Source organism: Astyanax mexicanus, chromosome 1, assembly GCF_023375975.1.
Source record: "Astyanax mexicanus isolate ESR-SI-001 chromosome 1, AstMex3_surface, whole genome shotgun sequence".
NCBI lineage: Eukaryota > Metazoa > Chordata > Actinopteri > Characiformes > Acestrorhamphidae > Astyanax > Astyanax mexicanus.
This window is the reverse complement of record NC_064408.1, coordinates 39,618,507-39,643,592: the sequence shown is the minus strand read 5'-3', so window position 1 is coordinate 39,643,592 and position 25,086 is coordinate 39,618,507. Positions and strand designations below refer to the sequence as shown.

Sequence of the window (25,086 nt, the reverse complement as noted above, 5' to 3'; positions counted from 1 at the left end):
GATACTCTGTATCTGCAAGTGAGCTTCAAAACCAACACCACATAAAAAAATTCCATCCAGTGTCTCCATTATTCTTGTATAAACATTTATTAGTGGAGTTTCAGTCAGCAGCACAACTGGATGTCGTATTAGATTATCTTTCAGTTTTAAAATAACCCAGAATTTGATGCTGTTGTAGCCCTGTAAACACAGGACTTGCAGTTTACGTAAATCCCTGCCCTGTAATACCGCATATCAAGGTAATCTATTTACACTGTATGACGGCAATTGCTATATTACCTTGCTTACAGTATGACAATATATTTTAATATACTGAAATCATAACCCCTGTAATTGCCAAGTTCTTGCCTATACACAGCCTTGGCATGCACACAGATAGATAGATAGAGAGAGAGAGAGATAGAGATAGAGATAGAGATAGAGATAGAGATAGAGAGAGAGAGAGAGAGAGAGAGAGAGAGAGAGAGATAGATAGATAGATAGATAGATAGATAGATAGATAGATAGATAGATAGATAGATAGATAGATAGATAGATAGATAGATAGATACTTTATTGATCCCGAAGGAAATTTAGCAGCATATACATGTTGAGGGGAGACAAAAAGAATGCAACTGTAACTCATGTAAACAATTTATTGAATATTTTCTCAACATAAAAGCAATTTAAAGTACACAAGCTGTAAAACCATAATGTTGGAGAAAAATGAAATAAAAATGAAAATAAAAAATAAATAAAAGCAAGTGGGAGGGTACCAAAAATAACAAAAAAAGAGACTTCAATCTAAATATGTTGAGTGATTTGTACATGAGAAATCCTGAGGAGATCCCAGATGCGTTTTTACAAAGCTAATAGGTCAGAGCTACATGCGCCCTGCAGTGACCAAACGGCCACAACACACACGCACACATACACACACAGTCATGGTACAGTCAACTTTACATGAGCATTTTGTATTAAAAAAAAAAGAAGAAAAACAGAGATGAAACCATGTGTAAATGTTAAAAAAGGCATCAAGAGGAAAAACCTAATAAATATCTGAGTAAATGAGAGAGGCCACAAATCTGAATTAGTTTTGCAAAAGACTGATGTAATTGGTGTTGACGGCAGGAAGCACTCCAATTAGCAGGCAGCTGCTGGGGGAAGTAGGAGAGAGGGGGGGTTTCAAATCACAGACAGAAGCCTGAGAAACACTCTGTGCCCGGTGGGAGTGAAGGGGACGGGGCTTCACAGACAGCCCAAAAACCCTCACTGCATCGCCACGGACATCACAGGTACATCTGTGAGCGACCAGGCCAAAGCAACAGCAGCACCCAGAACCACCTGACCCCCTCAGGACACATCTACAGGGGAGGAAACACACACACATGTTGAACCATGAGAAACAGAATTTTATTACTGAAAAATCTGAATAATATTTCAATATTAACCTGTGTTTAATTGTGTAATAAGTGTATATTTGAGAGTTAAGCATATAATACAGTGGGGGCTGTTGTAAAGGAGGGGAATCAGATAATACAATAAGAGTGTAGCAGTATGTGTATTGAAGCAGAGTATAGTAGCGAGTAGTTTAATGAAGCAGAGTATAATACTTTAGCAAAGAAAGCAAAGTATAGTAGCGAGTCAAACAGAGTATCATGTTTGTGCGTAATGGCAAAAGTAGCAGAGAGCACAGTTGATGTGTGTAGTGGGACTCACAGCTGGCCGGCTGCTCTCCAAACCGCCGCATTAACTGATCATGAGTGAACTTCACAAAAGCATCGTACTGTTCTAGAGTGGGGAAAAAGACACAAAGGTCATACACAGAAGACTTTTACCTGAAACATCACACATCACAACACTTCAGTGTGCAGTTATGTTACACTGGAGCTAATACCACAGTAATAATTGAGATGCTAAATAAAAGTAAATTATTTAATGCAAAGTGGACATAGAGTTTAATAAAAAAAAAAACTGCTTGTAATAATTAAATAATTAATCACACCAAATATCTACCTGCAAGTTTAGTGGTAAGTATCTCGTCATACTCCTCTCTCACTTTCTCCTCTCGCTCCTTCAGCAGCCGCTCGCAGATCATTCCCACCTGTTTCAAAGTAAATAACGGCTGCTCTTTTCGGGACGGGGATGATGACCCAGCAGATAAACCTGAACACAGTAAATAATACCTTGTCAGATTTGACACATATTTATACAAAAGAAGCAAAATTTAGCTGGATACAGCCTACAAGCCTCGGCTTTTGTCCAAAAAGCTCAGGGACCAAATATGAAATAAAAGGTATATTTTGTCACAACCACTAAGTTAGCTTAATTGTAGTGACGAGTATGCGGAAAACTCCTAAAATTAGACAATCCTGGCAACTAGCTAGCCTAAAAATGTATGTGTTTATTTCCAGTCTTCACTGACTTTGCTTGACACACTGAGGGCTAATAATAAAGATCTGGACCAGACTGCAGATTTACGTGTTATCTGATAAACTAAGCAGTATATTACTGGGATCTGTGAAGTAAGTCCAACTGTAGGGTGTGCATTTTCAGAGCAGTTGAATTTAGAAATGATATAACGGTCTTGGCTTAGGCTAATGCAGATAGAGGTGCATAAAGCTACCTAGCTAAATGCACATGAAGTTATATAAAATCCACATGAGCTGGTTTATAATGTTGTTTGCCACAGTAGAAGTTATTGAACACGTTCTGCACTCATTCGTGTAGGTGCAGTGCCCTTAACTTGGCAACCCGAGTGAGCTTAGAGGGAAGGGCGAGTTTTGAAATTGGACTGCTGTAGCCTTCTCACATGCTCGCTCTAATCTCTTACTCATTACTTATAACAGTGTGAAGGTGGTGCTACAGTTGAGAATGAAGGATGATCTGCAGTGTTACCTGTCAGCGCGGTGTGTGCTGAAAGGGATGTGCTTGGCTGTGACTCGAGCGGGCAGCAGGTGTCCGAGGGCTGGAAACTCTCCAGGTGTCGTCTCTTCTGCATCCGTTTGTACTCCTGCTTTATGTTAAACAGGATTTGCTCTGTAAAAAAAAAACACAAAAGAAACTGTATGTTAAACACACATACAAAACCTGCATGACTTTGTATCCTTCTAAAGCAAAGTATTTATACATCTCTGCCAACAAAAATGGATAACCTTTAGTGAGAGCCAATAATGTGCTGCACTGATCAACCCATGCATTACAGACAGCAGAAAAAGGCTTCTGAGAATAATGTATTCACATTGGAATAGACTTTAATAAACTATTTTGAAACTATTTATGCTGAACAGATCAGTGAAATATATGAAGCTGTAATGTGCCAATGTAATGTCTGAATTGTAGAGGTGCAAAATGTGCAGGTGATTACTGCTTTTGGAGTCATCTACTAAGTAATTAACCTTATATATCTATCTGTTACAGCATTTCCATTCAAAGCTACACGCATCAACTTCACCAGACATTGGAGTAAGGTCTAGGGCTGGCCCGAATAGCGTTTTTTGAGCTCCGGATATTCGGCACTGATTCGAAGCGAATATTCGAATATTCGTTTTTTTAAAAAAGAGGTAAAAAAAAAAAAAAAAAAAAAAAGCAAATCACGGCCCCTTTAATCCACTGAAAAATGTTCAATTTGCTCTGACCGACGAGACATATTCACCCCGGATTTTTGGTGTTTTTATCCCGGATTTTTGTGTTTTCACCCCATATTTTTTCTGTGTTTTTAGCCCAGATTTCTTTGTGTTTTCATCCCGGAATTTCTGCTGCCCTACACCGCGGCTTATCCGCTGCGTATGCAGGCTAGGAGGCTGCTGCACGGTTTCTCCGCTGCGCAAGCCAGCCCAGTAAATTGCTGTTTGTGTTTTCACACTTAGGCTATTTGCTTAAAAAAAAAAACAACAACAAAAAACGTTTGTTCAGGAAGTATTTTATATTCTTAAACATTGTTAATTATATTAGAGGACAGTCATTGTAAACTGTACTTGGTCTATTTCGGTTAAAGGATTGTGCAGGGCATATTACTGATTTTGTATTTTTGCACTTGGGCTATAAGCTCAATATTAAATATTTCGTTTGTTTAAAAATTATTTTATATTTTTAAACCATGTTAAATTATATTAGAGTAGAGGAAAGTCATTGTTAATGACGTTATTGTACTTGGTCTATTTCGGTTTAAGCATTGTGCAGGGCATAGCCGTATTACTAATTTTGTATTTTTGCACTTGGGCTATAAGCTCAATATTAAATATTTCGTTTGCTTAGAAATTATTTTATATTTTTAAACCATTTTAAATTATATTAGATAAGAGGAAATTCGTTCAGACATCATTTTTGTAGGCCAGGCTTTTGTAACCGATTTAGCCCCTACTGTTGCCACATTACCCCTTACGTTTTATTATATAAATCAGTTTTGTTTTTTTTATCATGTATAATAGAGGTCTGCGCGAGACTGATTTTTAAACCCACTCTTCCACGCTCCCGCGTTTCTGTCTCGTTACCGCGCCGCAAAAAAATTGCTTCTTTTAATCCCGCGCCCGCCCGCCACATACACATTTCTGCCGCTCCCGCCCCACGTTCCTAATATAAATTAAATAAACTACATTTAATGCTTCAAATTTACTTATATATTTATTAAAACAGCAGCGCTGAATAGTGTGGTCCCGTTCCTTACCCCAGTCCAAACACCATCGGTGTGTGCGTGTGTGTGTCGGTCCATCCTGCGCGTTGAGAGTTTTCTTTAGGTTTTTTTTTTTACAATTATTACAGTTTTCTTAACTATTTATTAATTTGCTCCCGCATCGTCTGGATTAAACTCCCGCTCCAGCCAATAACAGTTCAGTTCTGTCCCGCGCGCAAGATATTCTGACGGGACCCGCGAGAACAGAAGTGGTTAGAGTGAGGTGGAACTCTGGAAAGGAGAAAAAAAAACGAATATCCGAATACCAAAATTAAAAACCGAATACCTACTCAACGAACGAATATCCGAATACCCGAATATTCGGGTCCAGCCCTAGTAAGGTCTTATCTAAACATTTATGTTAAAATTAGAACTGTTATCTTCCTAATATCCTTTTTTTAGTACTTTCCACTTTTAAACTGAAAGTGGAACACCACATAGTGTGCAGAGGCAAAATACTTTCCAGTTACTCAAAGTGTGTTTATAGAGCAAAGTAAAGCATACTGTGTTCTAAACCACATTAATTTGCCAAACAAATAAAGATTATGGGTGGGTTTTGCGAGACTGGTTAAGAACTGTTTTTCAGGTATGTACCACAATGAGTTGGGTCACAGTCCAAGTCCCAAGTTTAACACCGTTAGCCTAGCATCCCCTGTTGTAAATTAAAGAAGCCCATATCAAATACCAAACATGTCCTGACTGAACAACTGACTATGCCTGAAGTCAGGGATCGATCATGCTACTTTTCTTTGTTCCAGAACTGTTCCTTTAAGTAGCCCGAGCTTGATTTCAGTGGTGACTTTGGTGCGAGCTGAACAGCCCAGATGCATTTGTCAGAAAGCTCAGCTTGAAGAGGCAGGGTAGAAGAAAAAAGGACAACCTGCACACAGCATGAATTTCTGACAAACACCCACTCCAAAAGAAAACTTATGGTCTATGGTAGATAATTTACATTTTTGAATCAGGGCTTTTCTTCTGTTGTTTACCACAAGCCAGGTGTAAACACAACCATGATTCACTGGATCATTGATTGATTAAACGTAATCAAATTTCGACTGGTTCACCCAAACAACATTGTGAGGAAAGACCTTGACAACAATCCAAACACGTTTAACGGGAATGTCTTTTAGTATCTTTTCAGGAACAGTAGGTCTCACAACTTGCCTTATTGATAAAGATAAAAACAAGACAATCAATTCACCGTTTTTGAATTTTATCATACTTGCAGTTAACTTCCAGTTAATTGCTAATGATTCTAACACTAGCTTTGAAGTGCCAATTAACCCCTAGTTTTGAAATAAGCAGTCCATTTTATTGAGTGGAGGAATAAATACAAGGCACTGTGAGCAAACTTCCTAAACAAAATACCACAGAAAATTTGGAGACCTACTAAGAGATTTGTATTATTAACATGTGTGTTGTTGGCCCCCTCATTACCACCACCTTAAAAAGGAATGAGTCTGTAAGCTTCTTTACAAAGAATTTTTCACAAACAATTTCACACCTGCCCCCCAGCTTGTAGAATCTATTCCGATTTAAAGGAGAACTCCGGTGTAAAATGGACATAGGGAGTAGTGAAACATGACAAGTATGAACTTTTGTCAAATGACCCACCTCCACTCACCCCCAGCAATTTTAAATACTTTGGGTTTAGTTGATGCTCCAAACAGGCTTACACTGCTAATGATTTAGTCTGTAGAAATATCTCTACAATATTTATGCGTTTCCACAGAATTTAATTTTACAATCCATTCCCCTATTGAACCTGTGTGTTTGTGCAAGGGCTGCAACTAATGATTATCTGGGTAGTCAACTAATCTGACGATTATTCAATTAGTCAATGATTATTTTTGCCATGTCCTCCATCTCCAACCATAGAAATAGCTGAACAAAGATTTAAAAGGCATTTAACTGTCTAGATGTTGTTTAAACATGAAAAAGGTCTTATAATTTAATAATTAAATATAATCTATCGTGTTTGGGCACTTTTGAAGACATAGACTAAGTTGAGTGTAACCTGGGCAAGTAAGCCATTTACCCATGTCTGGTTTCGCTTCTTTCCCCAGCACTTTGTATAATGCAGTACTGTTACAATTTAAGGTTTAGTCGAAAATGAAATGTGTAGTTGACATATTTTAATAATCGATATTATCAATTATATTGACTAATAGTTGCATTCCTAGTTTGAGCTAATCAGTCAACATATCAAAGTACAATGTGTATAAACAATGTTCTTTATTAAGACCCTCAGAATTCAAACAATGAAGTAAGCCTGTTTGGAGCTTTGGCTAAAACTCCTGTATTTCAGAACGCTAGGGGAGAATGAAGGTGGGCTACTCAAAAGTTTTTACTCGTTATCACGTTTCACTGCGACTTCTCTTTTAATTCTTGAGCTATGGAACCTAGAGGGTTTTGAGGAATGGGTGGAATGCTGCAATAACAGTTTCCAGAAGTTGAATTATGGATTATGAATAGAGTTAACAGATAGACAGAGCTAAGACCAGGAAAAATGTATGATGAGCTAAGCTGGCTAATTATTTAGGTTAGTTAAGTTAGTGAGTTAGTTAACCTAGCTAACCTAGTCGCTAGTCTATAACCGCCATGAAAGCGACTGAAAGCACTAAAATATTTTAATTTAGGTTAATAAAACTGTGATAAAAAACATGAAGGAACAGACATAAGTTAGTTACAATCTTAAGGACAAGCCCCTAAAAGTATTTCCAAAGAAGCTAGCTAACCTAGCATTAGCGTTGACCTATAAGGAAGTGGCTGGTTAACTAAAGGTAGCTAGCTAGCACTGTTTTCCGTCCTGCTGAACAGCACGGTGAGCCTGGTTACTCGGTTATATAGTGTTCTAACTGGGTAATAAAGAGAAAGAGCTGAACCTGTACTGAGTCTGGACACTTCTCCAAACGGGCTAGGCTCCATCCGCAGGTACTTCTGCGGGGAGGAAGCCGGGGACACCGGGGCGCAGCGTCTCCGCTTGGGGGAAGCCGGGTTCAACACTGGGTCCCAGTCCATAGTCCTTTTTAGGGTGGCTCCACACGCCATGGTCTCTCACACGAAGCAGCAATGCGAAATAAAGGTAATAATCCGCCTACGGCGGGGATTACACCGGTGTACACGCTGCTGAAGCCGCTGTCGTAGGTCTGGCTCCTTGTCTTTTCTCTCTCAGGGGTGGGGGCTCAATTAACGTCGTTTTTTCAGCTCCCGAATCTCCTCAAGCGCTCAAAACCGCATCAGACTAAAAGATAAACAACCTACAGACCGGCTGGCCCTTCAACCACTGAGATTCTTGAGCATTTATCACTCAGATTAACGCGGATTCTCTCGGAAGTACAAAACCAGCACTGCTCACTCTTCCTAACCGGCCAGCGAATATGGCGAGAAACAAAACATTAGAGCGTAAGTGACGATCAGCGCATGCGCCGAGCCTGCGATGCTGGATGGGACTTGTAGTTTTGTCGTGCTCTGCTTATCAAAGCAATCCTACGCGTGAAGTGCTTTTGAAAAACTACAATACCCGTGAAACGCTTTCGTCCTCGGTTTAAATGCCTCGATTGGTGCTTTTGGAGTGTTGCTGGATTTGAAAAAAAGCTGCGAGTAAACAGCAGCCCCTCTATAGCCTTACACCCCCACCACGAACAAAGGCCAGGGACAAAAGGTGTGTTCTGGATGTTGTATTTTTATATTGTGTAAAGAAGATGCATGAAAAGGATTTGGAATAAATCTGGATTTCATTTAAAAAAGTTTTCTTCCTTTTCCTGTATTATTTAAAATTCTTGTTCATCTTCTAGTCCACATTGACATGATTGCAGGATTACTTTCATTTAATTTCAGGATCCCTAAAAATCTGAGTGGGAAGACTCATGAAGAACACTTTGAAGAACTCAAATGGTCATGTTCATAAGAGCAGATTAAAATGATTTTTGCTTTGTTACATAATACATCATACTAAGGGATGCATATTATCAGCAACTGTACTAAAATAGGCTGTGCAATTCATTTGATGACTGACTGGTATTATTGAAAGTCATATTATTATGACATGTTTCTGTTGGTGATTAATGGAGCTACATGCACACACGTTTATGTCATTTATTAAGCTGAATAATGTGTCACTGAATCACTCTGTGACTCTGAGTATGTTTCTATTTTTATACAGCAAACAGATTTTGCCCAACAAAACACTACAGTTACTGCTATTGACTTATTGGCAGGAGTTCTGGCTGCTGTGTGCCCACTGGCTAGTATTTGTTGTGTATGTATTGAAATAGCATATTATGAGAAGGTTGTTTCTGTAGATCCATAAGGATTCTGTTCTTGAGAGTTCTGTCTGCTTCATTTTCACATTTGCAACCAGGGTCTGTGCAGTAGAGATCAGCGTTGGAGTCAGACTCCCCTGTTTTTCAGTATAGCAGCCCTCTTTCAGAGATGTCATTAATAAGGAGACCAGCCACTGATTGAAATGTGAATGAGAGTAACGCTCAACCCAGTGTCTGTTCAATGTTAAAATCCTACTTCAACAAAAAGAACCAATCAACTTGCTTACATTCAAAGCGATGAAAGGCTGGAATTATACAAAATTATATATGAATGGGTCGTGTATGAATGAATATGCTTTAGATTGTCTCAGACTGCATTCATTGAGTTCACAGAGCGGAAGCCCTATCTGGACTTTCTTTTTTTTATGGGGGTCCTCTGGGGGTGTTTTTCTCAGACATCCTCGTAGAAAATTACACACACACGCATATATATACCAACATTATGCCAACAAATATTGTCCTGTTGGAATAGTTCACTGTAGTGACCATTCAGAAAAAGTAGGACCACCTGTATACACTAGATGCAATTATAACCTGAATCATTACTTAAATTCACAATCAAGAGTAGTTGCTTTCATTTACCACTGTACATTTGAGGTAGTTAAACTTTTTTAATGACATCTTTTCCCAGTATAACAATTCTGCCGTATAGGGGTCATGGTTGCCTTTGGCTGATACAGGGCCACTCTCAGCAGCAATGAAAGAGTTAACTTTCTGTCAACCTGCAACACAGAAGCCACCTATGAAAAAAGCTCATTTTATGATCATTGTATGAGTTTTGAATAATGTTGGTACAGAAATAGGTTGCACATTGCAATTTTAATTTAACCCAAATGTAACTAACAATCAATATTTGGTGTATAAGGTGTTTTGTGGTGTGGTGGTGTGGCTTTGTGTAGCTGAACACTGAGACCATATTCAAACAAAGGTTTGAATGACAAATGACACCTTTTGAAATGGGCCCAAAGTAAAAAAGCTAAATCTGGACCCCAAAAATGGTCAGAAAGTGATTTTCACACTAATTAATCTTGGTACTAGAGATCCTTTTATAGTTTTTTAAAAACATTTTTCTATTATATTACTACTTTTGAAGGACCCAAAACACCTGTGTCCTTGTGCATCAGACAATGTATGACAAAGTGTTTGGTTGGAACCCAAAAGTTCTTTCTTTCCATTTCTTCTTCTTACTTAATTATTTTCAGTATTATTGGTTTATTTACTCATTGTAGTGGTAGCACTATTATTGAATTACTTTATTAGTTAATCTATTATTAATTACCTCTTTATTTTTATAATTGTTATTAGCATAAGGAGTGTTATTAATCTGTACTGTATTAATCTAATTTTTTATCAGTCTTATTAGTACCATTGTTATTAATAATGTTATTAACATGCAATTTATTGTCAGCACTCTGAATATTAGAAGTATTGTTCTCATTGTTTTATTAGTGTTAGTACTGTTATTAACCTGGTTTAATTATTTCATTAGTCTTATTAGTAGTAGTACCATTGTTATGATTAATGTTATTATCATATTTATTTTCAGTACTCTGAATATTAGTAGTATTGTTCTTATTGTTTTATTAGCGTTAGTAGTGTTACTAATGTATTATTATTATTATTTTATTAGTCTTATTATTAGTAGTTCCATTTTATTATTAACGTTATTAGCGTGTAGTTTATTTTCATTACTCTGAATATTAGTAGTATTGTTCTTATTGTTTTATTAGCATTAGTAGTGTTATTAATCCTAGTTTAACCTATAGATATGATATATATAAACACAGTTTATAACCTAGTGTTATTATTTTCAGTAGCATTAGCATAGTTATTTAACAGGTATTATTATTTTATTAGTCTAAAACCGCAGTAGTATTATTAACGTTATTAGCGTGTGGTTTATTTTCAGTACTCTGAATATTAGTATTGGTTTCATAATTTTTTTAGCATTAGTTGTGTTATTAACATGTTTTTTCAGTCTTATTAATTGGAGTCGTTATTAATGATGTTCAGTTTTGGTGCCGCCCCTACAGACCCCGCCCCTGCGCGCGTCCCCCAGCATCCCCGTAGCAGCTCTCTGAGTCCAGCGTGAGCCGAGCGGCACTCCGCCATTTTACATTATCTGATGAGGCGGAGCGGAGCGGCGGGGCTTCAGACTCGACTCCTGCGCGTGCACTCCTAAACCCCGGCTCACCTACACGGACAGACGCTGCGCCCCGTACACCACCCTCTCCAGGTAAGTGCTCGCGGTGTGAGTGTGTGTGAGGGGGGCGCCACGCTCGCGCTCTGTCCTCCGGTGTTTTGAGCGGTGTGTGAGGGGGCTGGTCGCTCTGACCGGCTTTTTGAAAATGGACTCCGCGCGGAGGCTTCGCGGGTTTAGCCAGGCCCATGCGGGCGAACAGACTCGCAGCATTCCCGCAGTAATATCGCGCTCCTCGGGGTATAATTTGCGAGTTTGTCTTTCAGAACGCTGTACTAATCGGTTTGTGGGCGTATACGGGCGCTTTGTTGGTTATGGTGGCTTTTGGAAGCTAACGCTGGGTGCTTATGTAGCGCTGACTCTAACGCTAGGGTTTACTAGCTAACCACGCTATTACTACACTAACGCTAGTGGCAGAAACCAACAGCACCGCTCCTCCCACTGCTCTGTGTTTAATAAAACTGCTTTACGATGCAGTGAGTTAAGTGCGAGCACAGTGTGTTCTTCTGTATACAAGCATGTGGCCTAATAGTTGTGTGTGTGTGTGTGTGTGTGTGTGTGTTTGCTCTCACTGTGGCCTCGTACGCCGTTTCGGAAACGATGTTTTTTTTCTTCTGCTGATCCGAATTATCCGGTCCACCTTAAAATGATGCAGGAGCGCCGTTCTACTCCGCCGTCTAACGGACAGCGCGAGTATTGAAACTGCTCGATAATTTAAGGTCGTACAGACGGCTGCACTGTAGTCTCAAGACATTAAAGGGCCATGCGAATGACCAGGTGCCCTGTTTAAAGGCCAGTCCATGTTAGAATGCTTGTGTTTCTGAGGCATCAAAATGTTGATTTTAAAACTGTTAACACGCGAAAAACGCGCATGTTGGGCCAGCCTGCTACTTTAACGCAGGGGGCATAATAGGTGATGTGTGTTTCTGCTGTGTGTGTAAATGCAGCTGCAGTGAGTGCACAGAACTGCAGTTCTTGTGCTGCTTCTAAAACACTTTTAAAAACACTGCCTAAGCTGTTAGATTTTCTGGAGTGCATATTTAAATGAAACGGCAAATTACATGTAAAGGGTAAATTGCAGCCAGAACTTCAGTTCTTTTACCACGTGACCCTTTTTTCCCTTTCAGTCAAATAGGTCTGGCCCAAAGTCAGGTCAAGTCAGTAGGAATGATGTTCAGAGTTTTAAAGAATGATGTCAGTAATGTGGCCAGAAATATTTTAGGAGATGCATTTCAGCGTTTTGTCTGCTGTGATTTGATGAATTTTAAACAGTACTTAAACTGTAGTCACTGTAGTTTAAATAGGCTGGCATTAAAATGTAAACGTTAATTGTATATATTCAGAAATTTGTTTAAAAAAGAACATTCTTAAGTGTTCTGCATGTAATGCTATTAAACAGGACGGATACTGCTGTCTATACTGAAACTGTTGGTTAGGGCCCTTAAATGCTTATATCCACTGTAAGCTCAGAATAGTGTTTATACACTGGATCAACCTACTGCAGGTGTTGATATTCTAAGTGTAAGTCTTCTACAGTAACACTTAACCATTGCTTAACTTAGAATTTAGCAAACAAATGCATTAATTTATAAATGAATTGAGAATTTGTTAGTAATCTAAATTGTTATTTCTCCGTGGAATAATTTGTCACGAGTTAATGAGCTTAATTCTGGGCAAACCTAACATGTAATGAGAGCCATAGGTTTAAGTGACATCGATTAGGTCCTAACTGTGATGTCATTTTTCACTTTCCCCACCTGTAAAATCAAATGGTCAGGGATTAGCTTATTTAGATACATAATATACCCCAGGCTGATTTGTGGCTTTCTTTTTGGTGTGCATGATTGAGCCATTGGTTTGTAAGTTTTATCAAAAATACTGCTATGCAAAATATTGTTTATATTGTATTTGTTTATTATGGCTTGACGGGTTAGCCTTCTTGTTTTAATCAATTTACTGATTCACAGATTGCAATTTAAGCGTTGCTTGTTTTGCCATGGTATGTTAATAGTGCAGTTTTGCTCAGTTATCTATGTCAGTGCATGCAGATGAGGGTGTTTCTGTTTGCATGCACAGCTAGCAGGAGCCTCTTTGGCTAAAGAATAGTAAGCTGAGCATCATTTACTGTCCACTGTCCCTCCAAAAGTGTCCAACATTAATTTGGCTCCATTGCATTTGAACAGATTTCTGGCGGCATGGCTACAGAACATGTAAATGGGAACGGTACGGAGGAACCGATGGACACATCTGCAGTTACCCACTCTGAGCACTTCCAGACTTTAATTGAGGCTGGGTTACCACAGAAAGTTGCTGAAAAGCTAGATGAAATTTACATAGCAGGTAAGAACCAAAAAAAGATACAAAATTCAAATTGACTCCTGTTTTCCTTTCTTCTGGGGTTAGCCTAAATATTCATTGCATGTTAAACTGTATTTGATTTTCCTCTCTTTATTAAGTGTGATGCTGTTTTTTTTAAAGGATTGAAGCAACTTTGTGTGGTTTCCAAATTAAAAAATGGGTACTGCAGCCCCCAAAATGACCCTAAACTGGAGTTGCACATGGTTGTGTGGTAGCTGGGGCTGGATTAAGGGCATCTGCCTTTACAATGAGTGGAAAAAAAAAACCCTGAGGATTAGAGCTTGATGGCTGTAGACAAGGAGGAGGAGGGGGCAGTGCGCCTTGATGATATCCCGGGGGATGGATGCATATGTGAGAGTCGAGGGGGGTGAAGGGATGTTCTGTTTGGGCCGAAGCCAGCTGGGCATTTGCCGGAACAATAGTAGCAGCTGTCCTGAGGCGGAGACAGGTGATGTGTATTAGGGGTGTGAAAACAGTAGGGGTGTAACGATTCAAAGCATTTTTATTTAAATTTAAGGGGAAATTCCACCTTTTTGTAAGAATTGCCCCATTCAGTGGTTGAGAAGAATACAAAGAGAATTTGATATGAAATGGTTCAGTAGAGAGACTGTGTAGAGTTAAACTAATTTTAACCCCCCTCCCCCCCCCCCCAAAGACATTTTTGTGGTAAAACTGTGGTAAAACAGTGTCTCAGTCTTGTACATTGTGAGCATAACTAGGGATGCACAGATACCACTTATTTCCTTCTGATACCAATATGAGATTTTCAAGTATCAGCTGATGTCTGTTTTAATATGTATAAATGTTTTAAAGTAGTAACTGAAGTTACACATTTGTGTAACATTTACTAATATATTACAGTACTAAATTATATGTAACTGCACACATGCAGTTACACAAGTGCATCTTAGTAGCGAACGGAAAAGAAGTAAGGCATATAAATAAGTGCTCTCCTATTGTGTATCCACTTGAAAACGTATGCTGCAGCTATTGAGACAGTTGTGTAATTACATGAGTTAAAACAAAGGATAACTTATGAGTGCATGATCTGCTCAATTGCATTATCATGACAAGATTGCCAGTAGTTAGTGATGTGGTTGGTTGTATAATTATTGTGTAAAATTAGGTGTTTAATAGCAGTCAACAGCTACTGATGTGTTAATCAGTTTCAGATCTGACAAATGGAACTGTTGGTTGCGAATATTGACTACTTGCTTGTTGTGGTATACTGTAATACGCTATAGGAAGCATAGGTGGTGCTCCAATTTGATCTTAGTAAATCCACTAACCTATTCCTACAGTCTGTAATACAGTAGCAGAACTATAAAAAATAATGTCACTGTCCTAGTGGACACATCCAGTGGAAAGTGTTAAAGACAAGGTGAGTATCTTCAGCCTTGATGTTTTTAATCTCTGTCCGAATGATGAAACTGTTGAACTCTCTCTCTGAGTAACTGCAGTTACGCTGCTGGACACTAATAACATCTGATCGGATGGAGGATATTCACTGATTAGCGTTTGTGTTGCTGCTGGTGAGCAGAGTGTGTGAAGTTTGTTTTTTTGTTGTTTCTCGGCAGGCCTCGTAGCACATAGCGATCTGGATGAACGCGCCATTGAAGCCTTGAAGGAGTTTAAAGAGGAAGGTGCATTGCAGGTTCTGTTACAGTTTAAAGAAAGTGACCTATCTCATGTGCAAGTAAGTGTGTTCAAATGGTATCAGTTTTTGCTTTATGAAAATGTCTGCTTCCCATTTTGTAGCCGTTTTCTGAGACTGATTTGATTCTGGCTGATGCTTATACTTACTTTTATTTTACATTTGATTCATGTAACATGGTGAATGTAGTGTTAATCTCTCTCTCTCTCTCTCTCTCTCAGAACAAAAGTGCCTTTCTCTGTGGCGTGATGAAGACACATCGACAGAGGGAGAAGCAAGGGACCAAAGTTACAGATTCCAACAAAGGACCAGACGAAACAAAAATTAAAGTATGTAGCAGTAAGCATTCATGATTTTAGTAGTTACATTTTATGGTACAATATATTCTGCCACTTGACCTATTGTTTTTAGCTTAGTTTTAAAGTAATGTGTAATTTTAATTTAATCTGCTGTTGCACACAGGCTCTGCTTGAGAGAACCAGCTACACACTCGATGTCACGACGGGGCAGCGCAAATACGGTGGCCCTCCACCAGAGTCTGTCTACATTGGGACCCAGCCCACAATCGGCACAGAGGTAACGCGCATCTGCCCATTCTGGTTTTAAATAAGACCAGGCTCTTTTCTAAGCTCTCAGGATACAACCAGTCTAAAAGTTGGTGTCAACTTGGTATGATGTTTTTCAGATAGGTTTGAGTGTACTTCTGTTCTGAAAGGCCTTTTTCAGAGTTTATTAGTTAAAATGTGTCTCGCTTAGCGACATGTTTCATATATCACAGAAACAACGTAGTTCATCTTAAATGTTTGAAAAGGGATTTCCACTCATTTTTCAAAGCATTCAGTGAGTGAGATAAAAAATTATGTGGTTTTTTTTTGTGAACCAATACATTTTATTGGTTGTGGTTTTTTTTATTTTATTTTTTTAAACACTTTATTTATAAAACCCAGGTGTCACCATGATGGCATAATTAGCGTTAATAAAGCCTCTTTATTTTCTGTCCCAACTCACAAGCCAGTATGTGTATTGTTTTATATGTGGGGTTGATGGTAAAACTATGAATGACTTTGTTTGATTAAGAATTTCATATAATTGAAACTGTAAAAGTCCATTTAACTTCATGTAGCGATGTCTGAAGATGTTTAAAATATGTACATGTTTGTACAGATATTTGTGGGTAAAATCCCACGAGACCTGTTCGAGGATGAGCTGGTGCCTCTTTTTGAAAAAGCTGGGCCCATCTGGGACCTGCGACTGATGATGGACCCGCTGAGTGGACTGAACCGCGGATATGCATTTGTCACTTTCTGCACTAAAGAGGCGGCACTAGAGGCTGTAAAGCTGGTGAGGGTTTTTTTTCTTCATCAGTCTGTAAAACTTTGCTCTTTTCCCACTGTCTCATGTAAAGTGCTTGAAATCTTAGCACACAATCAACCAATCATCAAGTAACCAAAAATGTGGTGTATATAGACTAGGAGGTGGGAACGTTGTGTTTTTTTTTTTTTTTTTTTTTTTTGGTCAATCCTGTTTAATACCTGTAAATGCTGTAACTGTGTGTTTGCACTTCTCTCCTTCAGTGTAACAATCACGAAATTCGACCAGGAAAGCAGATTGGTGTGTGTATATCGGTGGCCAACAACAGGCTCTTCGTGGGTTCTATTCCTAAGAACAAGACAAAAGAACAGATTGTCGAAGAATTCGCTAAAGTCACAGGTTGGTGAATTAACTGCTGGACTTGACTAGATTCTAGTTTGTTGAATCTGGGACAGTTTCTATTCACCCCTTTGGATGAGAATTTTTTACACGACTCAGTGGCCAGCTGAAGACTGATTATGTTCATGTTAATGCTGGTTTTGGCCATGCCATGACGAGTTCTTGGTAAATATTGTTACTTATACATTTTTGTATCAGTGTATGTGATTTTTAATTTCATCTGTGTCTTTCTGTTGGGTGTGTTTTCAGAGGGCCTGAATGATGTTATCCTGTACCACCAGCCTGATGACAAAAAGAAAAACAGAGGGTTCTGTTTCCTGGAGTATGAGGACCACAAGACAGCAGCGCAGGCCAGACGCAGGCTGATGAGTGGGAAGGTGAAAGTTTGGGGGAACGTTGTTACGGTGGAATGGGCTGACCCTATTGAGGACCCTGATCCAGAGGTCATGGCCAAGGTGAGAACTGATGAGTCTTATATATATATGATAGATAGCTATATAGGTTTTCAGGAGCAGTATGGGAAAGTGATGCAACATTTCACTTTCCTATTAACACTGCCTAATCTATGGGTATTTGTTTTTTTTTTACTTATCACCCATTTCTGGATATTACAATTAATAATTCTCCTTTATTCCTGTTAGCATGTTTTTTTTTATTGCTTAAATTATGATTTATGAACTGCTAAATTCTCCCTTGTTTTTGGTTTTAATTTCTTAGTTTCATGTACTTGTATGAGGTGACATCTGAATGTAACTGGGCATTGTTGTCTACCTACCTCTCCCCCCTGTTTTTTAGGTAAAGGTATTGTTTGTCCGGAACCTGGCAAACAGTGTAACAGAAGAAATACTTGAGAAATCCTTCGGCCAGTTCGGGAAGCTGGAACGAGTTAAGAAGCTGAAGGACTACGCTTTTATTCACTTTGACGAGAGGGATGGTGCTGTCAAGGTAATGAGACAGTGTGGACCCTGTTTTTAATCGGCGTAAACAACGGCTTTAAAAAAATGATCGACACAATTTTCTTTGTCTAAGCACTCTACAGTCTGTCTTTGCTAGTTCTTGCTAGAATCTTCTAAAAATAACATTCAAACTGTGTGTTTCGTATAATATACTTTGTTATTTTTGGTTTAATATAGGTACGTCAAACTTTTAAAATGTACTGCATAATTGGTGTTGAGGCCTAATGGTTTAGCTGTCCTGACCAGTAGAAAGTACAAATGGAGGGAATGACAAAAAAAACTGTGACTAATCTAACAAATAATTAGTTGACTACTTAAATAGTCATTAGTTGCTTCCCCATCACTTAGCAATCAAATTCATTTTTCATTATATGGCAACTAACTGTAGTGCACAAATTTACTCAATTTTTTTTTTGTCTGATCAGACGCCCTTACTTCTAAGGTACTATGTTCTGTTTTGCTTTTCTGTACTGCAGGCACTGGAGGAGTTAAATGGGAAGGATTTGGAGGGTGAAAACATTGAGATTGTCTTTGCGAAGCCCCCAGACCAGAAGAGGAAAGAACGCAAGGCCCAGAGACAAGCAGCCAAAACGCAAATGTATGTAAAATCACTATTTAAACCTGGGTGTTTCTTTGTTTGCATATTTTGCTCTCTTTGGTTTAAGTAAACATCTTTTAAAATAATCTTGCTAAATTGTTTAATATGCGTTGTGATAATGATCTTTGTTCCATTTCACAGGTATGACGATTACTACTACTACGGTCCCCCTCAAATGCCCCCTCCCGCCAGGGGGCGAGGGAGAGGCGGAGCCCGTGGTGGCTACTCCTACCCTCCTGACTATTATGGCTATGAAGATTACTACGACTATTATGGCTATGACTACCACAACTACCGGGGCGGCTACGAAGACCCATACTTTGGCTACGAAGACTTCCAGCCGCCAGCGCCCCGGGGGGGCCGTGGAGGTGCCAGGGGTGGAGCCAGAGGGGGTGTGTCCCCAGCACGAGGCAGAGGAGGGGCGGGCCCTCCACGAGGCAGGCCAGGATTTCCACAGCGTGGAGGCGGAGCTGGGCGTGGCCCGAGGGGTGGAGGAGGCATAGGAAGAGGAGGGCCGGCACCGAGGGTCCGCGGGGTACGTGGTGCGCGGGGTGGACGCGGTGGAAATATAGGAGGCAAGCGCAAAGCCGATGGCTACAGCCAGCCCGATTCCAAACGGCGCCAGACCAATAATCAGAACTGGGGCTCGCAACCTATTGCTCAACAGCCGCTGCAAGGTGGTGATCACTCTGGTAACTATGGTTACAAATCTGACAGCAACCAGGAGTTTTATCAGGATTCTTTTGGGCAACAGTGGAAGTAGAGAAGCAAAACGTAAAAAGAAAGAAAAGTAGGGCTTTGTGTTTTTTCTTTTTTAATAAACTATATATTACACTCGTTTTATAAATATTTGATCTGATTGGGCCCCAAAACATTTAAGGTTTCTCTCAATTTTTCTCTTTCTTCTTATTCATTCTCTTTTCTTCCTTGTCAGGGGTTCTCTCTTCTTTTCTCTCTATTCCATTTTTCTTCCCCTCATTCCTTTTTCTTTTTGCTGTTAAGATTTTCCTCTTTATTCTATCCTTATTTTCTCACTTTTATACTCCTGTTTCACCACGTTCTGTCTTTCTCTTCATTGCTTTTTTTTTCTTTGTTTCTCAATCTCTTGCGCTTTTTCTCTTTGCGCTCTGTTTCTGTCTGTCAAAATTGGCAAAATCTGGCGAGGTGTTTGTTTTTCCTGTACATATTTTTAACGATCCGCTCTGGACTTGAAAAGTAGTCACACTCCCACCTGCTTTTTGCCGAACTGGTTTTGTTTTATTCCATTTTTTATTTTAAAACTTGTTTTACAAGCAATTCCAATTCATTTTAATCAGATTTGAAAATGAAAAAAAAAAATTGCTTCATGTGCTAATTCTGTCTATTTGGCTGTAGTATCATGTATGTTCATAGCAAGTTTTGGTCTCTATGTTAAATAGGTAACAACAAAAACAATGTCTCAAACGGTTTCAATTAAAAAGAAAAAAATCAAAACAAAAAATGGTATTTGTATGTCACGGAAGCTAATGCTAGTAAAATAGCGTGAATTGTCTTTTTTGGGGGGAAAAAAGAGGACTGTGGTCCTGTTTTTTTGGCTTTACATTTTGGCTTGTACTCTTTGCTGTTTTGTCTGCTCAAATAAAACATACACGCACCCGTGTACAAAAACTCCAATTGTGTTTCAAATTTATGTTTCGGCAAATTCTCTTTTCAAATTGCTCACAAATTTTTAAAGCTGGAAGAAAAGGATGTAAAAAGGTTTGCTTATTTTTAGCCCCACGTTCTCTCCATCTCTCTCACTCTCTCTCAAGCTCACACTCTGCATGTCAGTGGGCTATTGGTTGTCAGTGTCCTTACAGCCTTACCCAAAAGTTTGATCCCTTCTCATTACAATTTCAGATGAGTGTAAATTCACATCCTCTACAGAAGCATACTTCTTTATCATACTTATTTTTCCTTAATTTCAGTTTAGGCGTAAGGGTGGGGATCCAAACAATCATAAAATAAAAAAAACTAAAGTTTAATTTTAATGTGTATACAATTGCTTTTCTGTGGGAATGAATGAAGATAAATTGTAAAAAAAAATATATATATATATATATATGTATTTTATATATATATATATATATATATATATATATATATATATATATATATATTCTTTTTATGTTCGGACAAAATAATAAAGTGTACAATATGAAATGAATTGAGGGGAAAGTGTCACAAAAAGGAAGAAAGCCAATATTTCATTGCTTTTCTCACTGATGGAAGTTGGAAACAAATTAGCTAGTTTGCTTCACTTTGGTAGTTACTGAATATAAAGTCATAAAGAGTTAAAGTAATGTAAAGTAATTTCTTCTTTATTGAAAAGATGCACGAGAATGTTGGAACCACTGTGGTGTTGGAGGATGTTTAATTTTTCTGCAGTCTAAAACTATCTTGAGCAGGGGTGCCCAAACTTTTGCACAAGACTGTATGTTTACCAGTATAATCAGTGCACTCTAAATTGCAGGCCTGCCAGGCTTAAAGGATCTTTCTGATTGGTTCTTTAAAAGTTCTTGACAGAAGAATCCCTTTGTTGGATGTTTTTGTAGGAGAGATCCCCACCTTCCCTCTTTTCCAACACACACATCTGATGACTCAAAACATGGTTTAACAAAAAAAAAAAAAAAAAGAGGAAAAATATTGTCTAATGGCGGACTCGTCTGTATTTATTAAGATTGGAGGCTTTAGGTGGTCTTGCATGTCTGGCCCAATTTCTTTCAAATTGATGTGCTAGTAGGAGGTGATTGTTGTGCATGAGTCATGCTTTTATTTAGCTTTCCTTTAATCAGAACTTTTCCCCTGTCTTTATTAGATGAATAAGAGTGATAAAAAAATAAAAAATTTCCCCCACTCCCCTCTGATCACACTAAAAAAAAAAAAAAAAAACCAATATAATAAGTAAAGAGCACTTCTGCTTGTGTCCACTGCGGGGTGCCTGATCTGCATGCCTGAATCAGAATTGTTTTTGGCAGTGAATGAATGTTTTCTTTTCTTCCTTTTTTTCACCCTTTTTATGGGGTTTGTTTCGCTCTGTGCAGATGTTCTGATGATGTGTATCATGGGGGTCCTCAGTTTTGGCCTGTTTGGAGATCATTCTTGCCCTCACACCTGTTTCAGTTCAACAGTTTGGATAGGAGGTGTGATTGAGCTAAAAAACGTGATATGATGTTTATTATTTAACTATGCAGGTCCAAACTTGATGACCCCTGCTGTCACTGTCATATCAAAACCCAACCCACGTTTCCACATGCTGCTCCAATTACAATTGATTTGAGTGTTTTTTCATATTTACTTATTTTTAACTTTGTTAAATACAATTTCATAGTGAAATTTTGTGTTCTTATTTAAACCTCTGTAGTATTGGATGTTTCCATGTCACCAACACCATATAGACAGTATATGAGGTTTTATTATGACAGTGACTGTGTGTGTATGTGAGTGTGCGTGTGTTGGTGTATCTGATGTGAATTTCTCTCTAACCCGTGTTCCTTTTGTTACCCAACTAGCAGGGGAAGGGGCTGGAGAGTGGTCCTGAAAAATCCCTCTGAGGGTGAAGCGCAGCACCTGGGTGTTTTCCACTGGACAGCGCCCCCCCCCCCCCCCCCCCCCCTGGAGGCCAGCGGTAAGGTCTAGTATGCAGCGGTCCACTTCTATTCCTGCCTTACGGAGAGAAACACAAGCTACTCTTAGACTGCCACTCAAGATCACCACAGCAGAGGCTTCACCTTTACTTTCACTATTTAATGCTGTTCTGTCTGTTTTTTTTAACAATCTGATGTGTTCCAGAGCCCCAGCTCCTGACTGCCCTGCCCCACCCCAAAGAAAACAGCCTGCCATTTAGAATTCAGTGTAACTGAAGATGGTGCTGCTGTTTGCCCCAAGCGTTCTTATCCTTTATGTAATAACGGAAGTTTTTTGCACTTTTGTATGTTTTTGTAGTTGCTCAGAGGGTTTTTTTTAAACTGCAGCTGCATCATGGAATAAACATGTAAATGTAATGTTTTTTACATAATGTTTTGCAGGTTTATTAGGTGTAAACCTTGTGGCCTGATTGGTCAGGTATTACAGAAAAAATGGTTCATTTAAGAACCTTTAGTGTGCTTTTGTTGTTGCTGTTATTGTTACTAAAGGAGCAGTTCACTCAAAACTATAATTCACCCATTTCTCCCACTTTAGCCCAGATTGTAGCCGAAACTGTTTTGGTGTCTGAAGTTTTGCTTCTTTAATTTTAGTGCAGAACCTTTGCTACATTGGCCTCATAGGTTCAAGTCTCTTTGGTATGCTATATTTTTCCAATGATTGTTAGGCTTCATAACTCAGATGGAAAAACCTAAAAGAAAAAAGAAAACCTCAGTCACCAGTGAAATCTAGAGTTATCAGACTACATTTGTGGTAGGAGGGTGAATTTTTGTAAATTAGGTTTTTGGGTGAAGTGTCCCTTTAAAGGGTCTGTTAACTACCTCAGTGTGGAGGCGGGAGACTACCCTCTCTGTAATGTATATAAACACACGGAGACTCTTAAAGAGCGCAGGGCTTTTATACTCTATTTTATGCACAAAGGCAACAGTGGAGCCAATCAACTTTAGTGTATAATAGTTTTATAATGCTGTTCCGATGATGCTGCGAGCAGTGTGTGCATGTGTGTGAGAGAGAGAGCGAATGTGAGAATGAGAAAGTACGTGTGAAAATAAATGACACTCTGACGAGTCTAAACAAGCCTTGCTTTTGTCTCCATGGCTCTAAAAGCTGCCCCTCCTCCCAGAAGTGTGTAGTTACTGGCTGTATTATAATTTAGGAAGGATTTGTTCATGTCGTTTTTTTTTTTTTTTTTTGTGAAGCTTTGAGCATAATGGATAAAATTTTCTAATTTCCCACAGATAAACAAGTTTTCATTTCTAATGTAAATGACAGCTGTTAATTTCATTATTTGGCAAAATTGTTTAACTTTTTTGTTTGTTTATATGGTTGTTTTTTTGTTTGTTTGTTTACCAGGGTCTACTCCTGTAAACATGTGCAACATGGCTGAAGCACTATCTGTTTTCAGCAACACGAGCTTGCCTGGTTGCAGACACTGAAATGGCAATCAAAAACTTGTAATAAAAAAGTAGTAAAATAGCAAGAATTCAGCTAAAATGTCAGGGTGTTTATGCTACAATGGACCTCCCCACAATCTGCCCACTAATTTTCTCCCATAGCTACTTGTGATGGGTTGACAACTTTCCAGAATGCTGGTATCAATCTCATTTAACCAATTTATAACATGATTTTTGCATTTTGTAAAACTCTAATCTGAACAGTAACGGAAGAACATGTTTGTGAAATGTGGGGACAAGTTAGCCAGCTTTACTCTCATTGGCTTTTGTTAATTATGAATGCCTTGTCTGTACTTCGTCAAACCCTTCTGTTAAGAAAAGGATTTAATAATATACTATCAATTAATTGCATTTTCCAAGATGAACTAAGCAGGGTCTTTTTCTTGGCCAGCAAGAGAAGAGTAAGTAATTCAGAGCTGTCCTCAATTTCAGCTTTATTGGATTAAAAAACGAGTGTTACACACCTGTTAATTGGTTAACTCTTTACTGAAACCTAAATTAAGTCAGCCTTGCATGCTAATGTTTCAAGCAGATATTGGCCACCAGTAGTCTTTGGATAGATGTCAAACTGATTAGTTTATTGATAGGAACATTTACTTTTGCTTTTAAAGGTAAATTTATTTTAATATGCCTGTTTGGTGACGCATATTAAATATGTTTGAACTGTGATGAACATAAATGCAGATGTTGTGCAGTTAAGTCTAATTTCACTCTTCTTTAATGTGTAGTAAACCCCAGTATTCTTTTACATAACATCTTCCATATTTGTAGTGTTTTGAAAATGCTAAAAGTATACAAAATCTTAGTCTGAATTGAAGGCAGTCATTTTTATTTAGCACAGTGTCTGTAACTAGACGGCTCCGTCACTTTCCTGGACAAACTATTAAAGAAAGGGGCCTTTCCTTATTAACGTTTTAAGGCTGTATAGTGTGACATGCAGCGTCATCTTGAGCATGTTAGCGGTAGCAGTGATTTAGCCGGCTCTCGCACAGCCTTTACAGGGTTAAATTGGTACTAAAGGTTTCATTAAAGATGCTGGTAGAATATGCTGACTGGATTTTGTACACAAATTTTCATCCCATCTAAACTTTGTTTTAAGGATGTGTTTGGATTTAAATGAACTATTGGTGCATTTTTTTGCATTGTTGCAAATAAAATGTTTTATACTGTAAACAGACTGGTGTGCTTTTGACTGATTTCAAGCATGAATGTGGACGCAACTCTGAAGTGTTGACTGAAATGTATCCCTACTCATTATATTGCTTTTTATTTTATTTATTTATTTTTTATATAATCTTCCATTAACAAAACACGAGAAAATAACAGTTTCAAGGCATCCAGTGACTTTTAACTGGATTCTTATACAAGCAAACTGTCAACTTCATTTCTATTCCATTGTCTGTTGCTTAGTAACAAGTCTCAATGTCTCAATTCTGGTCCACATTGAGGTGGTGAGCTGTACTGTTTACTATAAATTATTAAAATCACATTAGGTTTTACATATACAGGGCGGATGG

At 38.6% G+C, this 25,086-nt stretch overlaps 2 protein-coding genes across 5 annotated transcripts; one reads left to right on the top strand and one right to left on the bottom strand.

Annotated features, from left to right (window-relative positions):
- Positions 1-621: 621 nt before the first annotated feature.
- On the bottom strand, positions 622-8,046 carry akirin2 (akirin 2). The gene is made up of 5 exons (XM_007259881.4): positions 7,537-8,046; positions 2,878-3,018; positions 1,996-2,145; positions 1,699-1,770; positions 622-1,343 (listed from the first exon to the last, which is right to left on the bottom strand). Exons 1-5 carry the CDS (start codon positions 7,700-7,702, stop codon positions 1,333-1,335), a joined length of 540 nt encoding a protein of 179 aa, XP_007259943.1. The 5' UTR covers positions 7,703-8,046; the 3' UTR covers positions 622-1,332.
- A 3,009-nt stretch (positions 8,047-11,055) lies between these two features.
- On the top strand, positions 11,056-24,742 carry syncrip (synaptotagmin binding, cytoplasmic RNA interacting protein). Of its 4 annotated transcripts, none has more exons than XM_022685270.2 (12): positions 11,057-11,212; positions 13,360-13,516; positions 15,112-15,230; positions 15,410-15,517; positions 15,651-15,764; positions 16,353-16,529; positions 16,763-16,898; positions 17,148-17,353; positions 17,694-17,843; positions 18,331-18,452; positions 18,594-18,987; positions 21,986-24,742. In XM_022685270.2, exons 2-12 carry the CDS (start codon positions 13,372-13,374, stop codon positions 22,022-22,024), a joined length of 1,710 nt encoding a protein of 569 aa, XP_022540991.2. In that variant the 5' UTR covers positions 11,057-11,212; positions 13,360-13,371; the 3' UTR covers positions 22,025-24,742. The 4 variants fall into 4 exon arrangements, with proteins under 4 accessions (XP_007259944.3, XP_022540991.2, XP_022540990.2 ...); XM_022685269.2 differs by having other exon boundaries at positions 21,983-24,742; XM_007259882.4 differs by lacking the exon at positions 21,986-24,742 and having other exon boundaries at positions 11,056-11,212; positions 18,594-20,105.
- Positions 24,743-25,086: the final 344 nt, after the last annotated feature.